The sequence below is a fragment of the Helianthus annuus genome, chromosome 15 (genome assembly GCF_002127325.2).
Source record: "Helianthus annuus cultivar XRQ/B chromosome 15, HanXRQr2.0-SUNRISE, whole genome shotgun sequence".
NCBI classification, from domain to species: Eukaryota; Viridiplantae; Streptophyta; class Magnoliopsida; order Asterales; family Asteraceae; genus Helianthus; species Helianthus annuus.
This window is the reverse complement of record NC_035447.2, coordinates 136,533,868-136,557,291: the sequence shown is the minus strand read 5'-3', so window position 1 is coordinate 136,557,291 and position 23,424 is coordinate 136,533,868. Positions and strand designations below refer to the sequence as shown.

At 39.3% G+C, this 23,424-nt stretch overlaps 2 protein-coding genes across 2 annotated transcripts in view; one reads left to right on the top strand and one right to left on the bottom strand.

The window, feature by feature from the left end:
- Positions 1–3,414: 3,414 nt before the first annotated feature.
- Positions 3,415–4,665, top strand: LOC110912617 (transcription factor MYB44). Its single transcript, XM_022157385.2, has one exon. It carries the CDS (start codon positions 3,458–3,460, stop codon positions 4,289–4,291), a length of 834 nt encoding a protein of 277 aa, XP_022013077.1. The 5' UTR covers positions 3,415–3,457; the 3' UTR covers positions 4,292–4,665.
- A 3,034-nt stretch (positions 4,666–7,699) lies between these two features.
- Positions 7,700–23,424, bottom strand: part of LOC118487535 (photosystem I P700 chlorophyll a apoprotein A1-like) — a 33,133-nt gene continuing 17,408 nt past the window's right edge. The window contains exons 2-3 of the mRNA XM_035984471.1: positions 10,439–11,234; positions 7,700–7,757 (exon numbers count right to left, since the gene is read on the bottom strand). Coding sequence (XP_035840364.1) covers positions 7,700–7,757; positions 10,439–11,234 — 854 coding nt within the window. The remainder of the gene's footprint in view (positions 7,758–10,438; positions 11,235–23,424) is intronic.

The following is a 23,424-nucleotide window of genomic DNA, read 5'->3' as shown; positions in this document are numbered from 1 at the left end:
AAACCTAAAAACTAAACCCTAAAATTAAACCCCAATACTAAACCCTAAACCATAATACTAAACCCTAAAGCTAAACCATACTTTATATTTATCTTATGTTTGGAATATTGTTTATACACATTCATACTAAACACATGCCTTAGAATGCGCTAAAAACACTTAAAACATCAAAGTTATTGCATAAATGGGTAAATAACCAAACAAGGGCTAAAATGCATTTTTTGAACTTTGACATGCCTTACGGACCGCAAGGCATAGGCTTACGGTCCGCAAGCCATGTCTGACGGGCAGAATTGTGTTTTGCTCTCGGATTGGACCAGCTTTCCACCTCTTTTCACCCTCAATCACCATCCAACCTTCTTAAACCCCAAACCCTAATCCCCTACTGCAAAACTAAGCCTCCCACACCTCATTTTTACTCTCCACACTCTAATCCACTCTCAAAACACTCTAAATCTTCAAGAACTTTGCAAGTTTTGGGCAGAAAGTTTTAAGCACATAAGTGAGATTTCAACTCACTTTCTCCATCCCTACTTCTTGTTTTCTTGCTTCATACCACTTGGATAACCTCTAGGTATGTTTCCTCAAGTTTACCATGGTAAACTAAGTTGGGACATCACCACATTTGAGGTCCAAAGTTAGTTTAAATTCTGTTTTTAACAAACTCTTTCAAACATTGTTCATCCTCTTTCATTTCTTGAACATCTTCAAGTTGCCATAAATCCCCTTGTTGGGATATGTTGGATAGAAGATTATTACAGAAATGATAGGTGTTTTAACTCACTTTCTAAGTCACCAAACGACTTCCAAGTAACAAAGTGAACAAGACTACACCAAGTCTCCAAACACTATCCATGTTTGGAATGCACTCCTCTATTTGACAAACACAAATGAGAACAAACTACTATTCATAAATACAAATGGATATAAATGAACACAAACAATCATTCATGAACAGAATATATAATACGACACTTATTAGATATTTAATTTGTGGGAATTTTGAAGTATTTAAATAAATATAAAAACTAAAAACACTAATGAACTATCGAACACAAACAAACACGTTACCGAACGTTCACGAACATAAACGAATGAACACGACCTATGTTCATGTTAGTTCATTTAACTAAACGAACGAAATTTCTTGTTCGTGTTCGTTTGTTTAATAAAGAACGAACATAAACAAACTTCCCGCCGAACGGTTCACGAACTGTTCGCCGAACATTTGGTTTGTTTGCAACCTTATCTATCACAATAATCCTACAATAAGTATTATATGAATAAGAAAACTACCAAAACGAGTATCGCAATGCGATATGTCGTTCCCGTCGTATCGCGTGGGCATCCTTCTAGTATAAGTAAAATTTATGAAGTTGAAAGAGAGAATGCCATTGGCATTATTTGGAGTCTTTTATTGGATTAGAATCAAATACAAAGGATAACATAACTAAGAAGGGCAAGAAGGATTCTAGTCCATTGATCTTAGATTTGGAGGGTTGAGATTAATTTAAGGGAAAAGAAAATAATGGAAGAGCATGAAGGGAATCTCACATTTATTGACTTTTTTGTTCTCCACATGCAAGACACATGCCAATTCCCCATCAATTCAAAACGTCCATAACTTTTTCATATGACATTTTTTTTAACAAAATTTCAGCATAATAACAAGCGTTTTTTATCTTTAATTTGAGTATGATATTATTATATAAAAATAAAATAAAAAAATCATTTTTACTGGGTTTTCTTTGTATTGTGTTAAAGGTTTTGGTCATTGTGTCTTTCAACTGGGTTTTGGTCCTTACATTTTTTTACTAAGGTTTCTATAAATTATGTTATTATCAAAACTTATAACACACTGTTAATTTGGGTTATGTCCATTGTGTTTTTATCAGAATCTATAACACAATGTATGACACAATGAAGATAGTGTTATATTATGTTATAGGTTCTAGACATTGTGTTTATTATGTTATCGATTACGTTTTAATCTGTTGTCCATTGTGTTTTTGTTTTATTGTGCATTGTGTTTTAATCCATTGATCATTATGTTTTAGTCTGTTGTCCATTGTGTTTTAGTCTTCTGTTCATTGTGTATTTTATCTGTTGTCATCTATTGTGTTTTTAGTTTGATACTCACTGTGTTTAGTCTACTGTCCATTGTGTCTTTTATCTGTTGTCAATTGTGTTTTTAGTTTGATATTCATTGTGTTTTACATTATGTGCATTGTGTAATACGCAACTAGGTTTTCTCATTGTGTTTTTATGTTATGTCCATTGTGTAATACGCAATTGGGTTTTCGATTTTTTTAAATGTAACAATAGGGTACTCATATTAAAGATAAAAAATGCTCGATTTTATGATATAGTTTGTTTAGAGTAAACCGCCAAAATGGTCCCTAAGGTTTGGTCACTTTTACCACTTTAGTCTAAAAGTCAAACATTTTGAATCTGGGTCAATGTGGTTTCAATTTTGTTGCCATTTTCATCCAAATGCAAAATCTGTTCAGATTTTCAGTTAACATCCAACCTTTTTATCTTTTTCCTCCCTTTTAATGAAGGGCAAAATGGTCAGATTTTTTTAATTTGTTTTAATAAAACATTAAAAGAAAATTTTGCCCTTCATTAAAAAGGGAGGAAAATGATAGAAAAGTTGGTTGTTAACTGAAAAACCTTACCAGATTTTGATTTTGGATGAAAAATAGCGACAAAATTGAAATCACAGGGACACAGATTCAAAAGGTTTGAGTTTTGGACTAAGTGGCAAAAATGACCAAACCTCAGGGACTATTTTGGCAGTTTACTCTTTTTTTTTTAAACAAATGACGTATAAAAAAGTTACGAACGTTTAAAAAATGAGGGGGAAATAGGCAAATAACATGTGACTTGCATGTGCATAATCTTTATGTTCTCTTTGACAAAATTATCCTTCTCACTTGAATTTTTTTGAACACTTGTCAGTCTATAATAGCTTCTTACACTTCTTAATTTTAAAGTCTTTTGTATTATAACTTAACCCGTGTTTTATTATAAGTTAGATTTTATCATTAATTTTGGTTTAAAGTTATAACTCATGTAACGTTTTAAACAACTTTAATAAAATTTAAATATCATGAACTAACACAATAAACGTAAGGTTTTAAACAACTTTAATAATTTTTACCTTTTTATTCAAGAAAAAAAAACACAACGTTGAAAATCTATCATATTTTTTTCCATAAACCAGAATAAGATTCTATTAGGGTTTTTTTTTTTAAACAAAACTATGAAAATGAGAGTAGTATATATGTGTAACCGGTCTGAATACGACGTTATGACGCGTGGTCGTCATCCAGCTGGATCCCAAACACAACCTCTTGCTAATCTCACAGCCTGTTCCCTCACCGTAACGACCCTATATAAAACCACATTTCCACCACCCATACACAAAACGCCACAAATAATAATAACAACAACAATGGATAGGATCAAAGGCCCATGGAGCCCCGAAGAAGATCAAATGCTCCAACAACTTGTTGAACAACACGGCCCAAGAAACTGGTCTCTTGTTAGCAAATCCATCCCAGGTCGGTCCGGAAAATCGTGCCGGTTGCGCTGGTGCAACCAGCTCTCGCCCCAGGTGGAGCACCGGGCGTTTACGCCCGAAGAGGATGAAACCATCCTTCGGGCGCACGTCCGGTTTGGGAATAAATGGGCTACTATTGCCCGTTTGTTGTCGGGCAGGACCGATAACGCGGTTAAAAACCATTGGAATTCTACTTTGAAGAGGAAGTGTTCGTCTATGACGAATGAAGAATTTAATCAATTTTCGGTTCAACAACCTTTGTTAAAAAGGTCGGTGAGTGCCGGGTCGGGTGTACCCGTTTCGGGTTTTTATTTAAACCCGGGTAGTCCGTCTGGATCTGACGTCAGCGATTCGAGCGTGCGCCGACCGCCACCGGTGACCGCCGTTGACGAACCTTCGACGTCGTTGACCTTGTCGCTTCCCGGAGCCGACTCGTGTGAAGCGTCGTCGGTTCCACATCCGCCGCCGGTTCAGAAGCCGGCGGCGACGATTTCGTCAGCGATGCAGCGACTTCAGGTATCACGGCCGCCTTTGGCGGCGGCGGTGGGTGCAACGGAAAATAAATTTCCGGCGGCGGAGTTTTTGTCGGTAATGCAAGAGATGATTAGGATGGAAGTGAGGAATTACATTACCGGCGTAGACGGTGGTAGTGATGGGTTTAGGGCGGCGACAGCGGCAGTGGAGACCGCGGTGGCAAATAGGTTTGGGATTAACAAGATTCATTAACAATGTTTTCATAACCGGACCGGACAGCAAACTGGATCTTTAGCAATGTTTTTATAACCGGGTCGGACAACAAACGCAAACTGGATCTTTAGCAGTGTTTCCATAACCGGATCGAAGAGTAAACCGGTTCCGTTATCGAATAGCAACCATTAGTACTAAAGCACAGAAATTAATTAATTAATTTTGTTGGTGGCTGATGGTCAAAGGGGGGAGGTTGACCAAAAAAAGTGAAATAAGTTTGTACAGTGAACGGATTAATGTCATGTTTATTTTGTTATAATAGAGTTTAGTTTAAAGCATGTTGAAAATATTGGATGTCAATGATTTATTAGGGAGATATGTTGATGAAGTGACATGTGGTTGAAATTGGTTTAGAAGGAACGTGTTAACTGAATTTGGATGATACTTGAGAAAGTGAGGTACGACGTACAGCTTGCAGATTTGAATGTGATCTTGCAACACGCTTTTGACACCTAACATATATTCTCATCTGTCCTTTTCTTTTCATTTTTTAACTATTTCTTTTAGTTTTCCTTCATCGGTTTGAAACTTAGGCAGGGGAGGACCTAGGTTTCCTTTAGTGGTGGGTTGGGTGAGTAGAAGCACCATGTGTATTTTGTAGAGTAAAATCCTAATTGTATTTTTTAAAAATTTAGTTAAATCTCATGTTCATGTCTCAGGAAATATTTCTAGGTCTCTCCCTGAACTCAGGTGGCATTATATATATATATATATAAAGAGAAATAGAGAGAAGGGGCGTGTGGGAGGGCAATCAAGCCCAAACTTTATGGGTAAACCTAAAATACGGCATGTTTGGGATAGATTGGTGGTCGAGTAATCGGGTATGAGACTAGGTTAGGAATTTGTTTGTTTTTTTTTCTTTTTTTTTTTTGTGGATTTAAGATTTAACATATACGGGGTGTGCATGGGTCGGTTTGGGTCGGTTTTGACCAAAAACCATAACCATAACCGTGATGTCGGTTATTGGATAACCATAACCATAACCGATCGGTTATCGTGGTTATCGTTATTCGGTTTTGATGGTTATAGCGGGTCGGTTACGGTTGGTTAACCGTGTATTTAGCTTAGCTAAAAATAACTTAATTTTTTTTAACATGGAATAAATTGTTATTGCATATTTGTATATATTAATATATATTACATAGTATTAAAAATACATATAATCTATAATATTAATATCAATTTATCGAATATTCAAATAAAGTGAATGTGATACATTCCATAAATTCAAATACATTCAACCAAAACCACAAAATGATATGAAAAACAAAAAGTACTAAAAATCTATAGTGAAAAACATCAAATATTAAAATATGGTGAACATTCCTAAATCCTACAAAGATTATTACATGTCGGTTCGGTTCGGTTATAGTGGGTATGGAAAAAATGATAACCATAACCGACCCGCTACTTTCGGTTTAAAAAAAAACATTAACCGACCTACCGGTTTTTTATTTGGTTCGGTTTTATTCGGTTCGGTTTTGTCGGTTGATTCGGTTATGGTTTGGTTAATTCGGTTTTTTGCATACCTAATGTGACACCCCAGGAAAACCAGGAAACCAACGCAATACAACTAGCTTCCTCAGTAACCACGAGCTAAATTTCGGGACGAAATTTTCTTAACAGGGGGAGAATGTGACAACCCTCAAAATTCCATATATTCCGTACAATTTATTAATGATAATTAAAGTGCTTGACGACTGTGTAGAATTACTTAACTGCTCTCTGATTACTGTGTTATACTTACATGTACTTGTTAACGATTTTTACAAAAAGAAAATGATATGCTAAAAGTATGGACACCTTGTCACACCCCCAAAATCCCACACGCGGAGTACCACCGCTTGGAGGCGTGACGTGACCAGGATCCAGCCATCAATCATATCAAACATAGCATTTAATAATAAAAGTAGATAAGGTAATTCATCACGACATGATTGATGTTTAAAAAAAACCAAACTTTGTTTAAGTAGCGGAAGCATAATAATGAAAACCCAAATAAGTTATAGGTTCAAATATCGTTCACGATCCGTATCCCACAACGACCTGCTCCTCCCTGTGCAAGCTCCATAATGTACCTAAGGTCCTGCAAGGCATGCAGCAGATAATCAACAACTAGTTGAGCGAGTTCATAGTTAACAGTTCAGCAATAGTATAGTGTGAGTAGCGTTTTGTTCGTTCGTTAAGTCGTATATCGTTTAGTTCGTATCGCGGCCTCCCAGGCAGGTGTGCGAAGATATTAGGGGATGTTCCTCCCGAGTATTCTAGACTAGGTTTTGATTGTATCGCGGCCTACCAGGCAGGTGTGCGAAGATTAGTAGATTACAGTTCGCGGCCTTCCAAAGGCAGGTGTGCGAAGTCAGTCATAATATCGCGGCCAACCCTTGGCAGGTGTGCGAAGATCGTTCAATAAGTGTTACTAGTCTAGGAGTAGGTTCTACCATCTATGTATGTACAGTAAATCATCAAATCCCCATTCCCACCCTGGGAACCCATGCCTTGGCTTGTGTGAACTCACCTTGGGTTGCTCGGCAGATACACAGAAAGTACAGGTAAGCTAGTAAGTGATCAACCACGTCCTATCATGGTTATTATACAAGTCAGGTTTGGTTCGAGTAATGCAATCATGAATCATAGCAAACACGTATAGCAGGCAAACAATCAAAGTATAGCAATTCACCACGTGTGCGATTCGGATGTCTAAGCCCAAACTATACCCGGCCCAGCTAACATAGACGGTCCAAATTGTAGTCAAGTACGTAAGTCCAATTACTTGGCCCAATCGGTTGGGCCCGTGACAGTGTAAGTCCAAAACAGTGTGCATGTATAACTGGTCTCGAGTCGCAACCAGCGATCTCGAGTCGCAACAGGAGTGTCTCGAGTCGCAAGAGCTGGTCTCGACTCGTCATGGTCCGGTCTCGAGTCGCAACGGGACTCGCAACCGTGGTCTCGGCTTGTCATGGTCCGGTTTCGAGTCGCAACGGGACTCGCAACCGTGGTCTCGAGTTGTGCTGTGGTGTGCCGGTGTGAGGTCTCGAGTCGCAACGATTACAGGGTCTCGACTCGCAACCATGTGGCTATCAAATAGTAACAGATTTCCATAATTCATGCAACAATTATTCCGTGATTCTAGCAAACATCTTTGGCAGTTTCACAATTTGGATCAAATCACAGTTTATTCAGAAATCAAACATGTTTATCTACATTCATAACATCTCAAGAACATCTATATGCCAACATGCAGAACCTATAATCGGATTCATGTGATTGATAGAATTATCAACTATCATGCAACCTAAATCATAACCCCTTATCATAATATCACAACCGGTTAATTAACATATATTCGAACAAGAACAATAACAGTAGCAATAGCCTTCAATCCGGTTATCGTGCATTCAAAATATCATACAACCTATGAACCGAGTTACTAGCATGCATAACCCTACAGTAATCATATAAAACCAAAACAAATATAACATCAACATCACCAAGCATGGAATCGGTGAACATGTACTAACCGGGTGAAAGTAAGGGGATCGATTCGGTTCACGAGCTTCGAATGGTGTTTGCCGTCGGGTTCCAAAAGTCACGAGAGAGAGAGAGAGAGAGAGCTTCTAGGGTTTGTGTGTGTTAATGTGTTTTTGCAAAACAATGAAAATCAAACCCCTACATTTGGTATTGTGTTTGTGAGTGGGGAGTGGGCCGAGCCCAACTCGGCTGCCTAATGGTGTCCGACTACAAGGAGTGGCCCAAATGGGCTTGTGTGACCGGTTAGCCTTGTGCAATCGGTTATGATGTGCGGTTTGGGCTCGTGTAACATTCACATAACATACATACACACATAATGCACATAATAACATAACATTCATTAGATCGAAGTATCACATAGGCACGTAACGTTACACAAGATAAGTCTAGAGTACGAGTTGTCACACACCTCCAGTTACAGGAACTCTGGCAAAATTTTTCTAGAAATACGACACTTAGAAATATCTTTCTAACAAATGTTTACAAATATATTTTTAAACATTATTTTTCTAAATAAACTTCGCCATGATTTTTATTACAAAACACCAAGTGCCGGAGGTTGATTTTCGTAAATAAAATTGGGTAAATATATATTTAGAATATATATCTTATACTAGGACACTTATGTGGATATTTGTTTATATTATATTGAATAAAATAATATAACTTGATAATATATATTGACATTTAAATAGTGTGGTTTGTGGTAGAAAGTAATGAGTAAATAAACAATACGTAGGATACGTGTTATGCATGAGAAACGGATTGTTATGTGTACCTCATTAGGACGTGCTTGATTTCCTGATTTACTTGAGTAATTAATCTAACCGAGCAAACTAAGGTGAGTTCACACACTTTCTAAGGCATGGGATTCCCGGTGGTTGGGAATGGGTTAAAGAATTTAAATCGGGATCTACATATCCTCCTTGGGTAGGATATGTACGGCCATCCTCCTTGGGTAGGATGCCAATATTATTCCTGCGTATTCTCCTTGGGTAGAACTACGTGCGTTCGTCCTCCTTGGGTAGGACAACAACCTTAAAACTTACTAGACAAAACTCTATCATTAAGTCCCTCATTTTATATCGACTTAATCGCCGAGGCCAATGGCGAGCGGGTCATTAGTTAATAGCGCTATTAGGTTTAACAAACCTCACACCGTGCCAGTCGGACGGGCGTGTACTAATGGACTATGGCAAACCATCAGTGATGATAGACACTGATGTAGGGCACAACTTACTTCGTAGTAGTCGATATCATGCGGTCTAGTAGTTCACATGGGGAAGCCCCCACTAATCATGGATATGGTTTGGGTAATAAAGAATAAACTGGTTAACCTTACTTTCAACTACGGGGTAACCCCCACGACAATTACGCCAACGAAAGACAAACCACGTTTTCAGAAACAACTTAAAACTAAACAACCAATCGTGAACTCACTCAACTTTGTTGTTGACTCGTCGTTACATGCCTTACAGGTCGCTAAATGCTTGGAGCTTGCACGAGGAAGGAGTCGTTGTGGTGTACGGACTGTTATGTTCCGTGCTTAATATTTAATTCCTTATGAACTTATTAAATCGCGTTTTGACTTTAACTTATAAACCATGGACTTATGTTTTTGGATTTACGTTTATGCTTTCGCTGTTTAAACTAAACTTAGCTAACTAGCTTTTGTCATCAATCGTATTGTAGTTGATTTCATTTACTTAATTACAATGTTCAATATGATTGGTGGTGTGACAACTGTGTTCCGTAGTCGTGGTGCGATGTAAAACAATGTTGGTTATCAACAAAACAATGTGCCTTGGTGTTATTATATGTGTTTTTGTGTTATTATGTGTGTGATTGTGTTTGGTAAGTTTTCAATTCGATTCGATTCCGATTTCAAGCTCTAAATCGCTTTCTGGAAGGTTATAAGCGCACGGATGCGTAAATATAACCAGTTTAATGCAACAAACACTCCGGAATAGTGAAATAGGCTTAACATGCCTTAAATAACCTCCACATAACTTAGAAATAAGTTTTGGATGGTTTGGTGTGTTGAAATCAAGTTTGTTCGATTGCAGGGACTATTTGTGTCAAACTACGAAACTATACCGATTCGTATAGTAACGAACATTCTGGAACTTGATCATAAGTTAAACATACCCTAAATAACCTTTACATAGCTTAGAAATAGGCTTTGAGGTGTTCGTTATGCTAAAATAAACTTTATTGATCAATAGGGACTAAAAGCGTCAAAAAGTGCACAAGTTTGCATTTTCGCGCATATCTTTCGTTCTGAATATATTCGGACCTCCAAAAATTTATGTAAGCATTAAAATATTTTATTTTAGTGTTTGGCATGATAAAATTACATTCGTCGCTTAATTTGGATCGTTTTTGCGTTCGTTACGACTCCCGTCGTAATTAGGCGAATAACGCAACCGTACGACCAAACGAACCGACATCCGAAATATTTTTGAGCATGTTTCGAGTTCCCCATACTTTAACTTCATTTTAGAGCCTTGAAATGAGGTTAACGGGGCTTAAACGTGTCAAAAATGAGCCGAAATGCAAGTTTCTAATGTGCAGGGACCTGTTTTGACAATCTGCCAAAGTTGGCCAGGCGGCCCGTTGTATCGAGTAGTTGGATCGTAGTCTCTTACCATAAAAATGGCTGCATGCGCAGCAGCACCAACTATGAGAAATCCACCAATCCACATATGATGTGTGAACAATGATAGTTGTGTACCATAGTCAGTAGCTAGATATGGATAAGGTGGCATGGCATACATATGGTGAGCTACAACAATGGTTAAAGAGCCTAACATAGCTAGGTTAAGAGATAATTGAGCATGCCATGACGTTGTTAGGATCTCATATAGGCCTTTATGGCCCTGGCCCGTAAATGGACCTTTATGAGCTTCTAAAATATCTTTTAGACCATGACCAATGCCCCAGTTGGTCCTATACATGTGACCCGCTATAAGAAAAAGAATTGCAATAGCTAAATGATGGTGTGTAGTATCGGTTAGCCATAGACCTCCAGTTACGGGGTCTAATCCTCCACGAAAAGTAAGAAAGTCAGCATATTTTGACCAATTCAAGGTGAAAAACGGGGTTGCTCCCTCGGCAAAACTGGGATAAAGTTGAGCCAAAAGATCCCGATTCAAGATAAATTCATGAGGAAGTGGTATTTCTTTAGGATCTACTCCAGCGTTTAGAAATTGGTTAATAGGTAAAGATACATGTACTTGATGCCCCGCCCAAGAGAGAGACCCAAGTCCTAGTAGCCCCGCTAAATGGTGATTCAACATAGATTCTACATCTTGAAACCAAGCCAATTTTGGAGCAGCTTTATGATAATGAAACCAACCAGCAAAAAGCATTAACGCTGCAAAGATCAATGCTTATTACGCGGGGCGCGAGAGCCTGTCAGAAAGAAAGTTCAGAAACAGCAATCTGGGCTGAATTCAGGGGTTTTAATGTAATATTTGCAATACCTGGAGCTGGTTTTCGACTCCCATTGTATTCTAATACCATTAACCCACATGTATGGCCAAGATTACTCCCTCAAACCACTTGGAATCATCCTATTGATCCTAACTTCCTATAAATAGCAAGCTTCCTCATTTGGGTTTTTCAAAACTTGATTCAATCTCTGCTCTAAGTTGAGGTTTTAACACCTCATACCTGAGTAATTTTGAATCAAAACACCCTCTTGGACCCTTTGTAAGTCCTCTTCTTGCTTGTTCTTGTATTTCAAGCATGAAGGTCAAACAAGTTTGACTTTCATCTTTGACCAAGTCAATGGTCAACACAAATTTCCGTTGAACTTTGCAACGTGAGCGTAATCACGATGGTTATAGTCCCTTGTGACTATACCTACTGATTACCACGTTGACTAGGTGTAGTGACGAGTCGTAGTTTCGGCCAAAATGCGTGTTTATGCGTATTTTGTAACCAAACTACTCTAGGGTATCAAAACCGTTTGTTTTGATATCAAAACCTGTTTTCTAACTTAACTAAACATGTTCTAGCATGTTTAGCTCGTCACTCTTAGTTTGGTGCTTGTGTAGAGTCGTAAGTCAAGCGGACTAAACCCCCGCTTAGACTTTCGAACACGACCCGTTTGGTCGATCATTAGGATCCGACCAAACATGTTTAGTGACCATAGTAGCATAGGGAATAACCTTTCGAGGTTATACCTTATGGTCGCTTAGGCTTAATTAGTCGCATGATAAGTAGTTTATATGCCTTTGGTAAATTACCAAAATGCCCTTTTCATACATAATTGGTAATTAAGCATATGTAACCTAAACTTTTGTCACGTAACTGATTATGTAACATAACTAAACATGTTTTGGCATATAATACTTGTCATAGGACTAGTTAGACGTCTCGAACGTGCTTTTGCGCGCACGACGCGTTAAAGTAGCGTAAGCTACCTTAATGGGTCGCGATGGGTCGAAAGCACATAGGTTAGGTTTCAATTTAGAATGTAGGATTTGTTAAATCATATCACATGAGTTCCAACACTCATTTGGTTTACAAGACCTCATTCTATCCGATCTTCCGATTTAGGCGTCTATTGTTTGACTAGTGATTCGATTACTAGGTGCTGTTTGATTGCTCTGGTTTGCTTGAGTTTGCTTGAGTTCTATTGATTGAAGATACTTTGCACTCCATGTGAGTACATAGTTCCCCTATTTTACTGTTTTTTAAATGTTTTGGGGGTGATTCATATGTACGAAATGTTTTCAAGGTTTAAACGTTGATTTCAAAAACGATTAAAACGATTTTTACTAAACTAATAACGATTTCAATAATGTGAACGAAACTTGATGGTTGTAGTTACATAACAAATGACATTCATTAGCATTGATCAAGCCGACCAGTATTAGTTTATGGTACCATAGGATCTGACAAATCCCGTTATTGCACTGCACCCATGGTTATGTGTGGGAGTTGTGGATAGCGACTGAATCTGATGTTTGTTAACTTACCCTTTGGTGGTTTGTTAATTCGAAAAGCGAGAAGCGAGGTGATCGAGTCACGAAGGTTTGAATGTTGTTAGCGAGACGACCATAAATAAGTTTTCACAATTAAAACGAGGATGATTTTTAACGATTTAAACGAGTTAACGATTTGGAAACGATTTGAACAAGTTATACGAATTGGATAAACGATTGGTTTTTGGTTAGTGTATAGATAACGGGACGGGTGTAATATGGTGAAAGCATGGTAGATACGCCGCTGGTACTTCTTATATATAAGTGTTTTCAATATATTACATACCGTGGCGTTATTTAGTTCACTTGGGTAAACGATTTTGAAACGATGTCACACAAACGATGTTTTCTAAAGGTTATAAACCATACGAGTTTTTAACGAATTTTTACAAGATGTTTTACAAGTTGGTTTTCTAAAACAAATGTTTTTGGGTTAAGAAGCATGGCTATGGGATTTTACAAACTATAACCCACTTGATTTGAGTTGGTTAACTATGTTGCAATACACTTTTCAAAACAAGGTTTGTATTTTGACTCTTGTAGTCTAATAAAGTACTGCAACATATAAACGAGCCATGATTCAGATACTCTTATAAAACCTATGTACTCGCCAGCATTTCTTTGTTGACTAAGTTTTTACATATGTTTCAGGTGTTGATGCTTGATTGATTTCTAGGATGCATGCATCACATAGGATCTGGACAAGGCCTTAGTGACATAACAACTATGATAGACGATATAAAACTAGTTTGTTCTATGTGTTAAGACAATGAAATGATTAATTTTATCAATAAAACAAAACTATTTTGTATCCATGGTTGTGAAACAATAGCTTCTGTTGCAACACTCCCCGACGTTTCCGCCACGGTTTGTTGTCCTACGTGGTCGGGGTGTGACAGGTGGCTCGATCCTGGTCACGTCACGCCTCCAAGCGGTGGTACTCCGCATGGTGGATTTTGGGGGTGTGACAGATTGGTATCAGAGCCATTGGTTATAGTGAACTTGGTTTTAAAAGGGGAAAAGCTTTTTTGATAAAACCAGACTATAACCGGTACAGTGCTCAACGATCCACAACGATGCTTCGCTCCACGTGCAAGACTCGACACAATAGGTGGTATGACTTACGTTTATATTGTCGGTTAGATAGTTCACACTGTGCATTAGATAATGTGATAATTGCTATTTGAACCTTGTGTGCTTACTCTCTCCTGTCGTCCCACACTTACGCACTTTCGCGACACTTTCCTCACGTTGCTTCGTTGTGAAGATCATGAACGGACGCAGAGGACGTATCAACCTAACTCAAGCCCAGCTGACGGCTTTGATCAACGAACGAGTTGCTGAGGCACTCGCAGCTGTTCCCGCAGGAGGTATAACCTGCCATACCAACCCATCTTAGGACGTTTAGATCCTACCTTCGCAAACCAACCCTCGTGCTTAACCTTGTCTTTTATTCTCGCGAAACAGGTCAACATGCTCAGCCTCCTGTGTGCACGTTTAAAACATTCATGGATTGCCGACCTAGTACTTTCAGCGGCACAGAGGGAGCTGTAGGTCTTCTTCACTGGTTCGAGAAGCTCGAGTCTGTTTTCGAAATGTGTGAATGCCCTGAAGATCGTAGGGTGAAGTATGCAACTGGAACGCTCGAGGGTGATGCGTTAACCTGGTGGAAGGCACAGGTTCAACTGCTTGGGTTGGCAGTTGCTAATGCCACCCCATGGAATGGATTCAAAGAACTGATCAAAGAGGAGTACTGCAGTCGTGACGACATCCACAAGCTGGAGGTGGAATTTTTCAACTTGAAGATGACGGGGTATGAGATCGAGGCATACACGAAGAGGTCAAATGAGCTAGCCATCTTGTGCCCTACTATGGTGGATCCTCCTGTCAAGCGTATCGAACTGTACCTTAAGGGATTGGTGCCAGAAATTCAAAGCCACGTAACCTCAGCTAATCTTGGCACCATTCAGCAAGTCGTCAAGTTGGCTCATCATCTCACTGATCAGGCAGTTGAGCAGAACAGGCTGCCTAAGCGTATTAGCGCTACTACTTCTGATGCCCCCAACGATAATAAGCGCAAGTGGGATGGAAATTTGGGCAAGGGTTCTGCTTCAGCTCAATCCCAGCAGCGAAAGACAAACGAGTACAGGAGCCCCGGTCAGCAGTCTTCTGGGAATCAAGGTCAGGGTGGGTACAAGGGAAGTCACCCTAAATGCAATCGATGTAATCTGCACCACAGCGGCCAGTGCAACAAGGGTCGTTGTCAGAGATGTCACAAGCTGGGTCACGAAGCCAAAGATTGCAGGAGCCCACGTCCTGTGAATCAGAATCGCCAACAACAACAATAAGCTCCACCGAACCACCAGCAGCAGTATCAGCATGGAAATAAAGGATGCCTTCAGTGTGGCGCTGAAGGCCACTTTAAGAGGAACTGCCCCCAGCTGAACCAAAATCAGAACAACAACCAAAGAAACGGGAACCACAATGGAAATAACAACGGAGGCAACAACAGAGGTAACAATAATGGCAATGGTGCCCAAGGTCGGATGTTCGTGATTGGTCAGGGTGAAGCAAGGAACGATCCCAACGTTGTGATGGGTAAGTTTCTTCTGGATGATTTCTTTGTTACTGTTTTATTTGATTCAGGTGCCGATACTAGCTACGTGTCCTTAAAAGTTAGTCAGATGCTTAAGTGTACTCCAACACTTTTGAACACCAAGCACATCGTAGAGTTAGCAAATAGTAAAAGTTTAGAGGCTACGCATGTAGTTAAGGGTTGCAAGCTTGTCCTTGCCGATCAGACCTTTTCTATCGACCTCATTCCTATTGTTCTGGGTAGTTTTGACGTCGTCATTGGAATGGATTGGTTATCTCAACACCAAGCGGAGATTATTTGCAAGGAGAAAATCGTCCGTATCCCTCGTTCTGGTAAAGAACCCCTCGTGATTCGTGGCGACAAGAGTGGTGCTGTTGTAGGCATCATCTCTTTCCTTAAAGCCCAGAAGTGTTTGCGAAAGGGCCACACCGCTATTCTAGCCCTCGTTACTGATGCATCCTCGGAAGAAAAGAAGATAGAAGACATTCCTATTGTGTGCAACTTTCCTGAGGTATTTCCTGAGGAATTATCTAGTCTTCCGCCCCATCGACAAGTCGAGTTTCAGATTGAGCTAGCTCCCGGAGCAGCGCCCATAGCTCGAGCACCTTATCGTCTAGCTCCATCAGAGCTTGAAGAACTGTCTACGCAACTACAAGAACTCTTGGAAAAGGGTTTCATACGTCCTAGCTCTTCGCCATGGGGAGCTCCAGTATTATTTGTGAAAAAGAAAGACGGTACCTTCAGAATGTGTATTGACTACCGCGAACTCAACAAGGTGACCGTGAAGAATCGTTATCCTCTTCCACGCATTGATGACTTATTCGACCAGTTGCAAGGGTCGAGTTTCTACTCTAAGATTGATTTGAGATCGGGCTACCATCAGCTGAGAGTCCGAGAGGAGGACGTCTCCAAAACAGCATTCAGAACTCGTTACGGCCATTATGAGTTCCTGGTTATGCCTTTTGGATTAACGAATGCACCTGCGGTCTTCATGGATCTCATGAACCGAGTGTGCAAGCCTTACCTGGATAAGTTTGTCATAGTGTTCATTGACGACATCCTGATCTATTCTAAGAGTCAGGAAGAACACGAGCAACATCTGAGGCTTATTCTGGAACTTCTTCGAAAAGAGCAGTTGTATGCCAAGTTTTTGAAATGTGACTTCTGGCTTCGCGAAGTCCACTTTCTAGGCCACGTAGTAAACAAAGATGGGATTCATGTAGATCCATCCAAGGTTGACTCGATCAAGAACTGGCCTGCACCCCGTACACTAACAGAAATCCGCCAATTCTTGGGTTTGGCCGGATATTACAGAAGATTCATCAAGGATTTCTCCAAGATTGCGCAACCTCTCACTTCACTGACTCAGAAGGGTGTCACCTATCGTTGGGATGATGCACAGGAGTCCGCATTTCAGCACTTGAAGGATAGACTTTGTAGCGCGCCTATCCTCTCATTGCCTGAAGGCACAAATGATTTTGTGGTTTACTGCGACGCTTCCATCCAAGGACTTGGTTGCGTGTTGATGCAACGTGACAAGGTCATTGCCTACGCATCGCGCCAACTTAAAGTTCACGAAAGGAACTACACTACGCACGACTTGGAATTGGGAGCAGTTGTTTTCGCGCTTAAGATATGGAGACATTACCTGTACGGTACCAAGTGCACCATTTACACCGATCACAGGAGTCTCGAGCATATCTTCAAGCAAAAAGAGTTAAATATGCGACGACGCCGATGGATCGAGCTCTTGAATGATTATGAATGCGCTATCAAATACCACCCGGGCAAGGCCAATGTTGTGGCCGACGCCCTCAGCCGAAAGGATGCTATACCCAGGCGTGTACGTGCTTTACAGCTTACCATCCAATCTAACCTTCCCGCTCAGATTCACGATGGTCAAATTGAAGCATTGAAGGCAGAGAACATCAGGGTTGAGTCCTTACGAGGATCGAGGCAACGACTTGAACAAAAGGAAAACGGCGCCTACTATGTTAACAAACGCATTTGGGTTCCAATGTACGGAGACTTACGCGAGCTTGTGATGGATGAAGCACATAAGTCTCGTTATTCAGTACATCCCGGTTCGGATAAGATGTACCATGATCTCAAGACTACATACTGGTGGCCTGGTATGAAAGCCAGCATAGCGACCTACGTCAGCAAATGTTTGACTTGTGCGAGGGTCAAGGTCGAATACCAGAAACCATCAGGACCACTTCAACAACCAGAGATCCCGAAATGGAAATGGGAGCAAATTTCCATGGATTTCGTTACTGGCCTGCCCAGATCTCAACGCGGAAATGATACCATTTGGGTGATCGTGGATCGACTGACTAAGTCTGCACATTTTCTGCCTATCAAGGAAACGGATAAGTTTTCTACCCTAGCAGACATCTACCTAAAGGAAGTGGTATCAAGGCACGGAGTGCCAACCTCCATCATTTCTTATCGTAACGCGCGTTTTACTTCTGAACTGTGGCAAGCCATGCACAAGTCTTTTGGCTCACGTTTAGACATGAGCACCGCTTATCACCCACAGACGGATGGGCAATCTGAACGCACCATCTAGACCCTTGAAGACATGCTTAGGGCATGTGTAATCGATTTTGGTAACGGCTGGGAAAAGCACCTCCCGTTAGTGGAGTTTTCATATAATAACAGTTACCACACCAGCATCCAGGCCGCTCCATTCGAGGCATTGTATGGATGGAAGTGTCGATCACCTCTTTGCTGGGCAGAAGTTGGTGACAGTTAAATCACTGGCCCAGAGCTCGTAGTTGATACAACCGAGAAGATTGTGTAGGATCGTTCTCGGCCCTGTTTGAGTCGTTCAGAGAAGTTCGTATCCGAATTAAGAGGCGGAAACTAATAATTCGGTGCTATTGAAGCTGTATTCACTTTAAACTTGCTGTTGTATTGATTTTGAACTTAGTTACAAGATTTGACAGCACTTCGGCAGCATACCGGAACAAACACCTTCAACTATGTGTTTTTGATCGCTCCTACGGACCTATTTATAGACATGCTGGTCCGCTTATACGTACATGTACGTATAAGCGGTCCTACAACGTGACACAAGAGCGGTTCTAGCGATGTACACATGAGCAATCCTGACCAAACTGACACATAAGCGGACCTAGCTGTGTACATATAAGCGATCCTATACAAAACTACTATTTCTAGGTTTCCGTGCCATGTTTGATCTGTTCAACTTCAAGACTCGATGGAAGACGTAGTCAGCAGACGTAAGTGCACAACAGACTCCCCCTCGGATGTTGACGGAGTCTTCAAAGAGTCTTCGCACATGTCTATCTACAATCTTCATCAGTTGACAATCTGCCTCTGAAATATCTGTCGTTTCAAGAATCCTCGTTTTCTTTCTTCATTATCATCAAACTCCTCTCTCTCAGCTGTTGACATGGTGTCTTCAAACTCCCCCTCTCACACAGCTGGGATCGTAGTTTGGAATCTACATTCTTTAAGATGATTAACAAGCTCCCATCATGTTTCAGACCGATACCTGGCTTCATTCTTTCTCAGGATCAATATCTGGCTTAAGTCCTACACAATCTCTACCCAACTATAAGTTTCTACAAATATTAAAACTTTTCAACAATTTAGAAACTATGTTGAACCAAAACAATAATGATTTTGCATTCAAGAATTTATTACCGGTTCTTATCAAAACAATTTTACCATCTACACACAAACACTCCCCAAACCAGTTCTTCAAGTTTAGCACTTTGAATTTTGAAAATCAGCATCTCAACACCAGTTGTCGAAAATCTTTTTGATTTTTCAAAAATTATGCTAAAACACACTAAAAATCTTTTTGGATTTTCTGAATGTAATAAAATACAGAAAATGAAATATTTACAGACAATATTTTTGTGAGTTCGTGCAAGAGGATCATATCAGTATTTGAGACGTATCACCAACACCATTAAGCTTGATTACATTTTAAGTTTTAAACAATTTACCTAGATTGTCAGTATATTTGTCCACTTAAATTTTCACACAGATTTCAATTGATTCGAGATACGATATTAATGTTTTAGAGACTTAAACTTAATTGTGTATCACTCCACTTGAATATACTCCTGTATCCAGATCCCAAATATTCAGTCTTACAGGTGAGTATACCACAGATGATATCTTGTAAGGGGTAGATGCGAAACCGTGAGAGCTCAGGTCAGAACTTCCGTTCAGCAGAGAGATAACGGCTCGACTTTTGGTGGGTCCCCTTTAGAGGATCTTTTTTACAACAACAATGACTATCAATTTTATTGTTTAATCAGATTGCTGAGGGCGGCGCTTTTTCAAGCTTATGCAGAAAGTATTATCCGAGGACTAGGTCAGAACTTCCATTCAGCAGAAGTCCCGAGATAATACCCCAGATATCACTGAGTATAAAGACCTAGTATCTCAGAATACGGGACCTTTTAAACAAGATTTCGGGGGTTACCCATATATTCAAGAATAGTTACCCACGAATCAAGCAAGTTTGATTTAGGTTTATATCTCGTTTCAATTTACTAAATGTGCGAAAATCTACTGACACATCCGCAGTAAGATTGTTTATCACATTTTGACTTTACAATTCTTTAGCATGCTGTGATAGTCCACCGATGTACTATCATTTCCTCTTTTTCGCAACAAAAACTCATTTTTCAATTTTATCATGTTTTTGTCTTTTCAAATTTTCTGATGTTTTTGGATTTTCTAAAAATTCTTACTCCCCCTAAAATTCAAATACATCAAAAAAATTTAAAACAAACTATACAAAACTTGACAGTTGATCTCTAAACACTTCAATTCTCCATCCGTTTGGCTTAATCGATCAGAACTCCCCCTCACAACAAAACTATTTTCCCATAATGATTTCAAAACACTTAAGTTTGTTTTAATCAGAATGGTTTTTCCGAAAAATAAGTTTAGTTGCTTTTACTTTTTGTAAAAATGGGGTTCAAATCATCATGTTGTTTATCAATTTCATGAATGATAGTTAACTCAAGTTCAATTTAATGACCTTGGTTTAACCACTTGTAGTATCAACTATTAAGCTTTTCAAACCTGTTTTTCAACCAATTACCATCTTTTGGTTGAATTCTCAAGGTGCCGATTCCTACTCCTCGCTTACGAACCTGGGAGTTCCGGCAAGTCCTGCAAAAAACCTCACAAACAGATTTAGAAAGATGCCGATTCATGATCCACAATACCATCTTGGGATCTCCGGCAAGTCAGAATTTTATTCTTGAAAAAATATATCCACCCAAGCCTGACCTTTCTTGGGTGTAACCTCATCGTTTTCATCGTTCCTTTCAACCGACTTGGAAACCCATCCTTTGGAAGCATAAAAATCCTTAATGCTTTGGGCCTTACCACTGACCATTTTTCCAAAGATGCGTTTTACATTTCCGTTGAAAGTTTTTTCAACATCAATTTTCTTCTTGTCAGAATAAATATGATTTAAATTTCAACTTTTCCAATTTTAGATTTGTAATTTTTAGCATTTAGTGGCGGAAAATTCTCATCGTCCACTTTTGGAACTTTCTTTTCAATCTTTTTCTCAACAAGTGGCTCCTCTGATTTTATGGAATTAGATTCATCACCAGACTTTTTACCTGAACCTTTTACAACCCATTTCTGATTTGTAGCATTGTCTATTCTTTTGGAAGCACTCTTTGAACATTCTCCTTTTTCATAAGTTGAATTCTCAAAACCTGTGAACTTCCGGGTTGACAGTTCAGTCTTCTCAACAATTTTTTCTTTCATTTTTCTCGAGACTTCTTGTTTTGGTCGAAATGTCTTTGGACAATCTTTAGCAACATGACCCACAACTTTACACTGAAAACAAGATCTCTTTTCAACCTTCTTTGGATCTTCCTTCTTCTTCATGTCCTCCTGCTTTTTAGCAAGGAATTCTTGATTCGTCTGATTTCTGAATGATTTTTCTTTTTCAGCTTCTGTAGTTTTTCCTGCAACAAACATTGTTTTTGGTTTATAAACTTTTTCATTTTTATAGTTTTTCTGTGGAACAAAACCAAGACCTTTCTTTTTGTAATTACGATTATGGTTTGGTTTCTTTCGGAAACTATAACCACAATTGTAACCCATTTTCTTGTTGATTCTCTGTTGATCTCTTGAAGTGTATTGTTTGGATTTTCCATGAAGATTTAAATCTTTTATTTCAGAAATATTAATTTCTGTTATTTTGAAAACCTTTTAAATCATTTCAAGTCTGACACTTCTTATTGGAAAACTCTCGTCAGAATATAATTTGTCAGAACCTTTCAAAGTATATGCCACTTTGAATGGTTCATCATTCAAATTAGACTTTGAAATTAAAAATTCTTTATCATAAACCCGTTTGTCCTTTTTGACTGTTGGCTTTGACGCACTGGACCCAGACTTTGACTCGGGTTTTGACTTCGGTTTTGACACTTCATTGTCATCGCTGTCTAACACCTGATCGACCATACTTTTTATCAACTTTGACTCATGATCAGTGTCTGATGACGTATAGGTGACATCAATACTTTCTGGTAAATTGTCCGACGACCCAGACTCCCATTTCAAATTGATCGCTTTATTGACTCTTTCAGAATTTGGATTTCGAGGTGAATATCCATTTTCGACCGGGGGCGGACATCTATTGTAGGATACACTCGGTTTCTTACCAAAAGCTTTCCATTTTTCTTCAACATTTGTCACACACTTTTCTTCATCCGATGTCTGCTCTTCTTTGAACGTCTTCAAATCTTTCACCACCGGATAAATCCTGTCAACCACAAAAGTATAACATGAGTAACTATCTAATAATTTCTTAATTTTCTCAGTTTCTATCTTTTGTGTTGCCAATTCCAGCTCGAGATCTGCACATTTCTTTATGTTATAGTTTGTCGTATCAAGCTGTCTCAGATAAGCTATCTTCAAAGTATTCATAGCTTCAGCTTGTTCACCATCAGAATCTGTATATTTGTTGATTTCTCTGTTCATAGTATCATACGATTCTTTCAACTTATGAATATTGTGCAGCAGCTCATTGTTCTGCTTAATCAGCGAATCACAGTTTAAGCACTTTTCAGTAACTTCAACTTGTTCTGCATCAATCTTTACTTCATATTTTGGAACTTCTTTGATATTTCTGCTCGGTTGTAAAAACTCAGCTCTTCTTCTTTTCTCAGCTTTCGCTTCTTCCTTTAATCTCTCTTCCTCTTCTGCCTCTTCTCTGATCCTTCTTCGTTTTTCTTCAGCAGCTTCCATGACCTTTCTGCACCTTTCTGCATATTTCAAATCATAAGCATTAGCAAAGAAAGCATGAGAAGTGTTTTTAGACATCTCTTTGGCCATAAGATTTTGATCTGGACAAAAATCATCCCAAGTAAAACCTTCAGCCAACTTCTCATCATCTTGTTCAGCCAAACACACTTTGCTGTCTTTCGGAAGATACTTTTCCCAGGTAAAATTATCATATTTTCCCTGACTAACAACACATGCTCTTTTTGAATTATCCATCACATCTCTCCCATGAGCTGTTTGTGCCTGCTGCTGTGCTGGTGGTGTGATTTGATGATAAATGGCCTTCTTGTGATAGTCGTTGTTTCCGAAAGGATTCTGGGCTCCGGTAGCTTCACGGTTTTTGCACTCCCTCTTGAAATGCCCCTTCTCCCTACAACGAAGACACGTAACTTTAGATTTATCAAAACCTAAAGCTGAAACGTTTGCATCACGAAAATCATCACGGCCAGTAATTTGTTTAAACTTTTCAGCACGTCTCATCACACTCGCCATACACCATTTTATATCCATCAATTCCATTTCCTCAGCATCAATTTGATCGTAATCCTCTTTCGTGAGCATTGGATTTCCGATCTTTCCTGCAACAAAACAACTATAAGACTCTAAAATCATCCCTAACAAAGACATTTGATTTTTAGCAATCTCTTCAGTGTAGTCTTGATCATTTTCAAGGCTTAACACAATGT